Source organism: Salmo salar, chromosome 11 (genome assembly GCF_965601325.2).
Source record: "Salmo salar chromosome 11, fSalSal1, whole genome shotgun sequence".
NCBI classification, from domain to species: domain Eukaryota; kingdom Metazoa; phylum Chordata; class Actinopteri; order Salmoniformes; family Salmonidae; genus Salmo; species Salmo salar.
The window spans coordinates 87,748,013-87,759,732 of NC_138301.1; the positions used below are offsets into that span (position 1 = coordinate 87,748,013).

The 11,720-nt window shown below is 43.0% G+C and overlaps 1 protein-coding gene across 1 annotated transcript; it reads left to right on the plus strand.

The window, feature by feature from the left end:
- The first annotated feature begins 1,140 nt into the window (after positions 1-1,140).
- LOC106563040 (tubulin-specific chaperone A) lies at positions 1,141-11,720 on the plus strand. Its single transcript, XM_014128253.3, has 4 exons — positions 1,141-1,364; positions 5,719-5,845; positions 9,189-9,275; positions 10,228-11,720. Exons 1-4 carry the CDS (start codon positions 1,312-1,314, stop codon positions 10,306-10,308), a joined length of 348 nt encoding a protein of 115 aa, XP_013983728.1. The 5' UTR covers positions 1,141-1,311; the 3' UTR covers positions 10,309-11,720.

Below are 11,720 nucleotides of genomic sequence, written 5' to 3' on the forward strand. Positions count from 1 at the left end.
ATAACAATTGTGATTATAAAGACTTCAGGCCTATTGTCTATAATGACGTTTTGCGAATGTGCTTATTACTATGTAGGCTAACAGTGCTATTGTTATATTATTATTTGTAGTAACCTCGTATAATTTCGTTTTTTTTATGCTTTCATGAAACGATGATAGTCTTATAGCAAATGGAGCCTAGTAGCTGTAGCAATATAAATTGTAAATTATTATGATCATTTATCATGATAATTATCATGAGCCTTCGAATGGATGCCGTAAAACAATGAAGAGTTATCAGAACAGATTGCATTGATGATACTGTTCTTGCACCTCCTCAAATGATTTGACTTATATTCTGTGTCAAAAATGATACAATAGGTTAAAACATGTAGGGAATATTTGAGTGACTTCTCTGCAACTGTTAAACAATAAAAAAAAATAGCAGAACATACATTACGATAACAGATTGCATCGAAGGGTTTAGAGAATTCATTCTTTGTAATAGACGTTACGGTAGAACTAGTGGCTGCTGTTGGTAAAATAGAGACAATGCAGCTATTCAATTGGATATAAGTTTGAAATGTGTGGCCTATAGATCTTAAACGGAAAACGCACACATTGCGACTGTATAGAGGCTATGATACAAGATTTGCTGACGTGCTTGCATTTGTGATGCAAGTCAAGGGGACCTTGAAGAATGCTATGAAATTAAATGATTTTTCATGGATAACACAGATCAATACCAGACGAGGACACAGAGATTCAAATGGAATCTAATGGGCTGTTTTGGAAGATACACGGCCATTTGTTTATGCCCCAACTAATCAACTAGCTGCGCAGACAAATACATGTACTTGACTTATTATCCACAGTGATGTATCCGAGGTAAGGTTCTCAGACTGAGGTCTTTGAAAATCTAGGCAGTAGAATCTAGAACCTATATAGTTCAGGCGAATTCGTTTTTACAATAATTTACATTACACATATAAACATTACATCACAACATGGACTTAGACAAAATGCCTTTGAACAAAGCTCATGGAGCAACATGGAAGCAACCCATGCGCAATGCATAATAATTCAGCAGCATAAGGTTTCGCTATTGCATCTCCATACAAACGTTATATAGATGGGTTTTTAAAAATCGCTGTCCATGATGCTGAAATGCTCAGCCTCAACACATGTACAGCCCCCCCCCACACACACGGTACACAGTGCGCATGCCCAGGATCTCATGAGCGATATTGTTGTGCTGTGTTGGATAGCAACCGTTTCACAGTGTTTCAGTAAACTAGTACTTTATTGTGTCGTTTAAGAATATCAGTTAACATGGCAGATCCAAGAATACGACAGATTAAAATCAAGACTGGCGTTGTTAAGCGGTAAGTGCAGTTTTTAAGTAATATAATCTTAAAAGATAGCAGGCTAGCTAGTTAGCTTGCTAACTGACTAACATGCTACACCCACAAGGCCGCGGATACCTACGGGTCGAGACAGAAGTCAGGCTGTGCGTCGAGAACACTTCGCCGCTATAGATTTAACTATACACCGGTGCTTTAGGGAGGTGCATGCATTGTCAATCAAAATAAGGCAGTAGCAAGGACATAAGAACCTGTACTTCATAACATATTTAAATATACATTGTATGTTGTTGAATGACATTTTCGCCTTTTTATACAATGTTTTAACTTAATAGTAAGTACGCGTGTCACGTTAGCAAGTCATCCCTGTTATGTTGCCTATAACGGTAAGCGGCTAGCATACAGGCTAGCATGCAACATACGTTTGCATTCTCTTCTCGACAATTATTAAGGATGCAAATCTGATGTTATGACAACCCCTCATGTACTGTTGTCCTACTTTTTATTTTTTTTATGTATCTTATTATTTTCTATGTAAATCTTGCTCAGGCCTCGTTGTGAATAAAACAACAAAAAAATCTACTTTGACATTCTCTTGGAAGGTGCGCAATACGCAGTTTTCTCTTGTTATCTCGGTCCAAGGTGCGAGCAATGCACTCATCAGAGCCAATAGACCAGGCTTTGTTAGCTAACTTTTCAAGTGAATGTAGGCTAAAGGCCTATTTATGGTCAGTGACTGTGCAGTTGTAAACATAAGCCTAAATGCAGGCATTTGATGCACTGCAGCTGATTTTCTGCAAGCTCATTCTCATCTGAGCCAGGTTCTTTTTTTGTTGACAAGGCAATCAGTTTTAGCTTAGAGTTGCACAATTAGGCCCTGGCTGCAAATGACTGATGTTTTCCCTGACAGGGCATTCCGTTGCTACAGTCCAACATCTGACCACAATCTGTTATTTATTTTATTGAACACACAAAAGTAGTCACGATTAGATCTAATTCACTAATCATACCATTAATTACATTGTCCCCTTTTTTCCTGATGCAGCCTAATCTTTTATCTGAATGACAGAACAAGAATGTCATATTTTAATACATGTTCTCCTGAAAGCTATTCAAGAGCTTCTATTCATCGAGAGATTCCATCACGACACTGGACATCCTCCATATATATATATCCATAAATAGAATAGTCGGCCTAAGCATGGAGAGTTTTTTATTTTTTTGCTCTCTCCCTCTCTCATCACCTCCAGGTTCGCTCCCTCCGTGGCCCTTTGTGTAAATGTGCTATCGATTGTGTTTTGATTAGGGTCACATTACTAACGGGCTCCCTGATGATTGTGGGTAATGGCGCTGGCGGCTGAGACTTCTCCCTCAGAGGGTGACGTCACAGAGAGGGTGTCTGATGCAGTGGGGAAACTGTAGGCCCGCCGGTGTAATGAGAGGTGGTGTTTATCAAGTTGGTTCAAACGCATCTCCATTCTAGAATGGCTTCATTTCCATTCTAAAACGTCTCTATTCTCATTCCTTCCCATGCGGCCCCATTCGGAATAGGTTGACTTCATCGTCGGCTGTCCTAGGAATGGAATATTTCACTGAGGCAAATTAAGTAAGGAGAGATCCATTACCCGTTCAGCACCTGTGGCCTCTAGCATGACCTTGGTATTGGAACCTGCAGCCTCTGTTCAAGGTCAGGTGGAACAGACTGCCTTTTCTCTCTTTTTGTCGGTTTCTCGTGTAATTCTGTACCTGACTATGTCCTTCTGTCTTTCCCTCTTTCTCTCATGTCCCCCTCCCTCTCTTTCATTCTCACTCTCTCTTTCTCCCCCTCTCTCATTCCTCATGTGTTATTAAAAGCCTAGCAGCTCCTTGTCCGCTCTCTCCCAGTAAGGCCTGTTCCATTGGCTTTGTGGCGTTGTACATTCCAGTCAGTGCCTCCTCTCTGCCCTAGCGAGGCGGATGCCCTTAATAAAATGACAACAGTAATTTGGCTTTGTCATTCGGGCCTTGGCATAGAGCTAGGCCGGTGCTCAAAAATGCAGTGCTGCCGGAGGAGGAGGAGGAGGAGGAGGAGGAGGAGGAGGAGGAGGAGGCGGCCGAATGTGTGTCGGAGCTCTAATTCCCTTTTTTTCCTTATTTTCCAGAGAGATGCCTTTTCCATTATGTCCAGGGTGGCAGGTCTATTTAAAACCAGCCACGACGACCCCACCCCTCATTCCCCCCCCCCCCCCCCCCCCCCACACACACCACACACCACACACACACACACACACACACACACACACACACACACACACACACACACACACACACACACACACACACACACACACAGCCAGCCAGCGTTTCCAAGACCCTGCCGGAGAGAAATAAGAAATGAACATCGGGACTGGATGAGAGGAAGAGGAGGATTGAAGGGGTGGGGGTGGACATTTAGTTATTAGACTGTCCTTCAGTTTTATTCAAATCATTTCATTCCCCCTTTCTTTTCCTTCCTCTCTTCCCCTCTCTCTTGTTGCTGCCTTCTTTCCCTCTAAATAACCTCAGAGGTGACGTCCTTACCGTGTAAAGCCTGAGCGAGAGGAGAGGAAAAGAGGAGAGGAGGAGCGCTCCTCTGCTGTTCGTTGTTGCATATGCCGCCCGTTTAAACAGCGTCTTGATGGAAACGTATTAAAATGAGCGGTAATTGACATAAAATATGACAGAGTGCCGTTGGCTTCCTCGGCTAAGCAAGGCGCCACGGGCAACACTGAGGGAGAGGGTGTTTCTGGGTAATGTGCCTGATTAATGAAGGATCACTCACACACACGAACCAACGCACACAGCTGATTTTATGAAAAATGAATTCGGCGTCGTCATCCCGACAAGCAAAGCTGCAGCCGGAAAAAGACTATTAGTCAGGAATCATTATCAATAGTGATATTTTCAAACTCCATTATGCCAATCAGGATCTGAATTTATTTAATAGATTTAGTTCCATTTGGCCCGTAATTGATAAATAATCAAAATGTATCAATGTACTCAAACCCATTTTCACTAACAATCAAGGAAAAGTGGTCCATTTACCACATGACTTGGTCCAAATTAGGGACTAAATTGATGATCAATTAATCGTAGAAAGGGCCAGTAGAGTGTGTGTCCTGCCAGAAGTGGCAGTTAAATGGAGAGCGTGGTGATCAGGCAGAGGAGGAAGGCAAGGCGCTGTACTGTAGTAGATCCACAGATAACCAACACACAGACGGCATTGTTACATGACACCAACGCTGTACACATCTGGAAACAACGGGACAAATCGATCAGGACGATTTTTGTTGTTGTTTGTTTTACCATTACTTTACCTGGTGGTAAGTTGAATGAGAACCCTTCCTCATTCCTCTTTGACATCTTGGGGCCTGAGTTTGTACAGCTTTTGTGTTTTAGGTGTTTGTTTTTTCTGTGTTTTCAACGTCATCGCGCTAATGTTGATTTTAAAAAATAAATTAAAAAAAGTCCACCCACAGCAGACGTGATCAGGACACGCAGGTTGAGATATCAAAACAAACTACAAACTCTGAACCAACTGTATTAATTTGGGGACGGGTCGAAAAGCATTAAACATTTATGGCAATTTAGCTAGCTAGCTTGCTGTTGCTGGCTAATTTGTCCTGGGATATAAACATTGGGTTGTTATTTTACCGGAAATGCACAAGGTCCTCTACTCCAACAATTAATCCACAGATAAAAGGGTAAACCGGGTTTGTTTGTAGTACCGCCCCAGGGTCTTCTCTTGGAATTTATATGGCGGTTGGCAACCAACTTTGAGGTGCATTACCACCACCAACTGGACTGGAGTGTGGACCTCAGTTCATCTTTCAATCTCCCACGTGGGTATATGCTCCTAAAAACCAATGAGGAGATGGGACGTGTAGTGCGTCAAGCATCACAAATCGAACCAAGTTCTATTTTAGCTCCTGGCTACGCGGACGCTCGTTGACGAGCGCGAGCCTTGTGGTCAGAATGTTATTGAGCATTTCTCCATTGCCAAGATAATCCATCCACCTGACAGGTGTGGAATATCAAGAAGCTGATTAAACAGCATGATCATTACACAGGTGCACCTTGTGATGGGGACAATAAAAGGATACTATAAAATGTTTTTAGAGAATTTGGCAGTGCGTCCAACCAGCCTCACAACCGCAGACCATGTGTTACCATCATCTGAGACCAGTCACCCAGACAGCTGATGAAACTGAGGAGTATTTCTGTCTGTAATAAAGCCCTTTTGTGTGGGGGGGACGACTCATTCTGATTGGCTGGGCCTGGCTCCCCAGTGTGTTGATTTGTTTTTGTATGTTTGTAACTACGCTTTGCTGTGTCTTGTCTGTTATTGTCTCCCCAGGCTGGTGAAGGAGAAGGTCATGTACGTCAAGGAGACCAGGCAGCAGGAGGAGAAGATTGAACGACTGAAAGCAGAGGCCTGCGACGAAGAGGCCGACTCAGAGGCCAAGTATGTCATCAAGAAACAGGTCGGTGACAACTCAGCAGAATAAATAGCCTACATGAAGTTGTAAAAACATGCTTTACATAGGCCTAGACATACAAACACTTTATATTAAGTTGTAAAAACATGCTTTACATAGGCCTACACATACAAACACTTTACATTAAGTTACTTTTAAAGCTGTGTAGTTATACTATATATATATATGTCATACTATATTAACAACGTTGTATTAAGTTCATTATGATTTAGCAATTGATTTGTGATTGCGTATTCATCGATTTGGAGCCATTTATGTTATTACACAAGATAATACAATGTTGCTACTACACAGGAAAGAGTCGGCCTGATGAAGTAATGCATACAAATAATCTTGTCCTCCGACGAGGCGTGCGCTTTTAGTAACGTTTTATTTGGCATTCTAAATGACCTGTTGTGTTTTTCCTCATCAACATTTTCTTTGTCACCTTCGTGGCTAAATGTATAGAAGCGTTGTAATGTGCTTTAACACGCCCATTGTAAAAGAGAAGTATAGTACAGTAGAGAACAGATGATGCCAGTAGCCCTACATTCACTGTAATGAGGTCAGTGTAGTATCATTATGAAGAATTAGGCTTGGGGGGGGGGGGGGGGTCCGTTAGTGATTTAGTCATTTTCTGATTTAATGACGTTATGTAACTTTGGATGAGTTTGATAATTACTGACACATGCTGGTAATTTACAGCCGCTAGGAGATCGCTGGCCCAAATCCTCGTCTGCTCCCTCCCTCTTCCTCGCTCCCTCCTTTATTTTCCCTGCTTAGTGTAGAATGAGTGAGGGATGAGAGGCTGTTAGAAGATAAAGACCGAGGGTGACTTGTGTCCCCTGTGTGCCCTACCTCATAACCTTTGTTTTCATCTCAGCTATTCTAGGGATTTTACACCTTGTGGAGAGGATTATCTGCAACGATTTCATGCCCAGTGGACAACTGGTTCTACTCTTGCGGTATGCACATTAGGTAGCTCGTGTATGTCTGAAATCAAAGTCAAATAAACGCCGCTTTTTCAGCCGTCTGTGTTTTCCCCGCCGCAGAATTACAAGTTCTCTGGTTCGACCCATTGTTAGGTTTGTTCATTTGGTGTGAATCGTTTTAGAACGTTGAGGGAGCTTTAGGTCTAGGTGTGCGTCCCAAATGGCATCCTATTCCTTATATAGTGTGCACTACTTTTGACCAGAGCCATGTGGGAATAGGATATATATATATATATATATATATATATATAATATATATATATATAGTGGGCTCCAAAATTACTCGCACCCCTGAATGGCAATGCACAAACAATACTTAAAAAAATATAAACAATATAATTATAGAGAGAAACTCAAAATACCAACATGTGAGAAATACTGTACTTTATTAATGTTTCAATGGAACCAACCAAAATCATTCAATTATTTAATACAAAATACATTTCACCAAAATCAAGGTTTCATAATTATTGGCACTCCTCATTTAGTACTTAGTGCAACCACCTCTGGCAGGGATAACAGCATGGAGTCTTTTCCTGTAATGTTTGACAAGGTTAAGGAACACATTTGGAGGGATTTTGGACCATTCCTCTATGCAGATCCTTTCAAGATCCTTCACATTCTTGGGTTTGCGCTTATCAACTGCACTCTTCCACTCAGCCCACAGGTTTTCGATTGGATTGAGGTCCGGCGACTGAGATGGCCATGGCAGAACACTGATTTTGTTGTCACAGAACCATTTCTGTGTGGATCTTGAGGTATGTTTTGGGTCATTGTCTTGTTGGAAAGTCCATCTACGACCAAGTCCCAGCCTTCTGGCAGAGACAACCAGATTGTCAGCCAAAATTGCCTGATACTTGGTGGAATTCATTATGCCGTCAATCTTAACCAGTGCCTCTGGACCTCTGGAATTAAAACAGCCCCAAAACATCACTGACCCACCACCATATTTCACCGTGTGTATGAGGTGCCTCTCCTTGTATGCATCTCTGTTTTGACGCCAAACATGCAGATGCTGTATCTGACCAAAACGTTACATTTTGGTCTCATCTGACCAGAGCACGTTCTTCCAGTCATAATTTAAATGACGTTTGGCAAACTCCAAGCGATTGCGTCTGTGTCTTGGGGTCTGAAAGGGCTTTCTTCTGGCAACCCTTCGGTCGGTCGGTCGGTCGGTCGGTCTGTCGGTCTGTCTGTCTGTCTGTCTGTCTGTCTGTCTGTCTGTCTGTCTGTCTGTCTGTCTGTCTGTCTGTCTGTCTGTCTGTCTGTCTGTCTGTCTGTCTGTCTGTCTGTCTGTCTGTCTGTCTGTGTCTGTCTGTCTGTCTGTCTGTCTGTCTGTCTGTCTGTCTGTCTGTCTGTCTGTCTGTCTGTCTGTCTGTCTGTCTGTCTGTCTGTCTGTCTGTCTGTCTGTCTGTCTGTCTGTCTGTCTGTCTGTCTGTCTGTCTGTCTGTCTGTCTGTCTGTCTGTCTGTCATCTGGTGTAGGTTAGTGGTGGGACTGGGAGAGCAGATGGATTATAGTAGGAGATCGTCAGGTTGGAGGGCAGGATGAATGGACGGATTAGAGGTTTTCACTGTAATAGAATCAATAGGCCTCTAAGTGTAGTCTTTATCCTGCTACTGCTGATGGGATCATTCCACTGCACTGGTATTGGGCGGGCACCATGACCACTCTACCACTTCACCGTGTGTGTGTCACTGCCAGTGTGTCTCTCCACCTCACCACTGGAGTTTCTTAGAAGTGTGTCTGACTCCTCTGTGCTTTTTAGGATGCCAGTCAGGGGAATTCCCCATTCGCTTTGCCTGTTGAGAGATTCAGTTCTGCCTGAACCTCAGGCTCTAACTCCGCTTCCCCACAGGCGTAGCAATACCTCTCCATGCCTGATCACCGTAGTGCTACCTGCCCTGGGCGTAGTAATACCTCTCCATGCCTGATCACCGTGCTGCTACCTCTCTGCTTTAGTCTTCTCCACTCACCCAGGTGTGCCGGAGGCAGAGCGAGGCGAGGACCCCTGTTGCTGCCCAACTCCCTGCCCGATCAATAACTCAATAAAAAATGTCACACAGGCAGAGAGCTTGTTGTGGGATGTTAACCTTAACACAGCGTATGTGGGATACTAAACCAAGACATTGCCTATTGCCAGGAACGACGCAGTGGTGCTGCTGAAGCTGTAACGCGTTGTTTTTCAACCTTTTTTAATACATTACGTTCTAAAGCAGTGTTTGTAAACCTTTCTTGTACTATGGTTCTTCCGCTTGGAGGACCCATTGACGAAAAACTAACACACACAACTGATATGCTTCCAAATGGTGTAGATGATGGTGCTGACGAGTAGTATGTGTTGTCTCTGGGTTCCAGTTGGAGGTGCTACAGGAGTCCAAGATGATGATTCCAGACTGTCACAGGCGTCTGACCATAGCACACGCTGACCTGTCCCAGATACTAGTAAGAACAGCTCCGTTTTTTCTTCCGGGGGGGGGGTTAAAAATCATAAAATCACATGGAAGCAATCCTAGGGCAACAGTGACCAAGATGGACTCTGTTCGGAAGGAAGAAATGTTAAGAGGAACCAGACTCTGGAGGTGGAGCCAATCCTCCTTTGTCTTGGTTGCTGCAGGTTTATCCAGATGTTTAGTGTTTTGGACTTCCAGTCCGGGGTGTGTGTGGTTCTCAGTGACACTCTCATCATGCAGGTGCGTGTGACTGTCTGTGGTGTCGTCGATCCTGACAGATCTAAGAAGCCAGAGAGAGGAACATACACCCTTCTTCCACACACACATGCATGTCTCAGGGTCCTCACAATTAGCAGAGAGCAGGAGTCAGGCAGCCGTGGCCTCGGTGAGACACACGTGCAGGAAGAGGCGGAAGGGAGAGGAAATCACAGATGACTCCTCTGAGGGAGGGTGGGGAGACGTGACAGCGACTTGTCCCTCTCCGCCTCACACCAAAATCCCCTCTCACCAACCTCAACCCCTTCCCGCACGCACGCACACACACTCATTACAGTTCATTAGCAGTTCTGTCACTGCGGTGGGCCACCATAGGAACCCAGCAGCACTCGATTAGCACAGATGTGACCCACACATCCACCCACACACACTCTTCTGCACTGACTAGAAATGTTACACTGTGGAATCAACGTATGCAGATCGTTAATGTACATTTTATTTAAATGGACTATGTTAGGGACATGTTAGAAAAACAGGTTTTGTATGATCATTTGGTGAATAGCCACGTGAATGGACTGTGGACTTTTCATGGCTAGGTTAACTATGGTTTGATTGTGGACTGTAAGTGAGATTTGGTGTTATGCTATTTGATGGGTTAGTCATTTTTAAAGTTGTGTGTGTGATGGGGTTAGTATTGATATCCTGTATGTGCTGTGTGTGTTTTTCAGGAAACGGAAGAGGACTTGGCTGAAGCAGAGGAGTACAAAGAGGCCAGGACCGTATTGGATTCAGTGAAGCTTGAAGGATGATGTTCTCACTCTCTAATGCGTCGCTTAGATGTCCATTCCGTTCGTCTGGGCTTGTTTGGAATCGTAGACAAACAGAATCGTTCAGCGCTCTTTAAAAAAATAAATAAATGATTTCTACATTTTGAGAACGACGTCGTCTGATCTTGACATCCTTCTCCGGAGTGCACACTCACACAAGCATCAAATGAACATTTCTTTCTGTTCTTACCATGGGGGTTTGCTTGGCTTCTACCATACAGCTGCAAATGAAGCCTAATTGTGTTGTTTATCTCATATTCAAGCTATTGTACTTTAGCGTCTTGCATCAAGTGATTTTAGAAGTGTTTCTCAATTTGTTGATTTGAGTATATATTGTGCTTTATGATAACTGATACAATAATTAGTATGTATGTATTCTCTCATAAGAAGCAAGATGTCAACAGTGAACATAATTAAAAAACCAAATTACCTAACAAGAGGAGAGCTAGCTAAACCGTTATTATTTAACATCCATCCTATTGTCTGTGTGGGGTTGGATGGAGAGAGACATTTAGCAGTGTTTTTGACATGGTTAGTGCTATCTGGGAGCCTTGGGATGTCCCTACCCTAAACCCTAACCCCTTACTTTAAACCGTGTGTTATTGTAACCCTAAACCATGTTCAATTTCATCTTCAATGGTGGCCCAAGGATCCCAGACAGCACGGACCGTTTTGGCATGATGCCTGTTCATAGAGGTTAGAATCAGGACACCAACCTCCGCTGGTCAATAACATCCATGCGGCCTAGTGACATCATCAGCACTGCCATCACCAACTGGGCATAGCCTGTCACATCCACTGTATAAGCATGGGGTACACTTGTACACACTATTTTCAGCCACTACGATACAGCTACGACCAGAAGGTGATTTTCGGTAAACCTTTTCCTAACCTCGATCTAATTATTTTTAACCTGTTGGGTAAGATCTAACCTGCTACGGAAAAAAATCACTTCCGGTCGTAGCTGTCTCGAAGCGGCTTGAAAAGAGTGTTTCTCATATAGGCATAGACTGTTTGCCGAATGACCAGTGAGCGTAGTTGTTGGGCATCAAGTCACTTCTTATTTTGGTCCACAAGTGTAGACATGTTAAAAATATTATTAAATATTTTATTTGGGTTAACATATATAGTTTTTATGTTCCACTATGAAATTGTCCAAATAGTTTATTTTTACTGGACCATAAAATGTTTCCATAGGCCAACCAAATAGACGAAACACCTATGGATTATATAAATACTATTATCCTAAAGGTAAACTAAACTATGCTTGAAGATGTTCAATGTAGGCTATATATGTTTTTATAGCCGACAAAACATGTATTAGGTTGTGCTCAAATTAAGCCTGTTAATAACATTGGATATGAGTAATATGATTGATTAAATGTTCAAACAAA

What these genes read in the sequence shown, in the direction of transcription:
- LOC106563040 (XM_014128253.3), top strand. Translation starts at nt 1,312, where the DNA reads ATGGCAGATCCAAGAATACGACAGATTAAAATCAAGACTGGCGTTGTT. An exon ending in AAGACTGGCGTTGTTAAGCG is followed by an intron (nt 1,365 to 5,718) that starts GTAAGTGCAGTT and finishes TTGTCTCCCCAG; the next exon opens with GCTGGTGAAGGAGAAGGTCA. An exon ending in CTGACCTGTCCCAGATACTA is followed by an intron (nt 9,276 to 10,227) that starts GTAAGAACAGCT and finishes TGTGTTTTTCAG; the next exon opens with GAAACGGAAGAGGACTTGGC.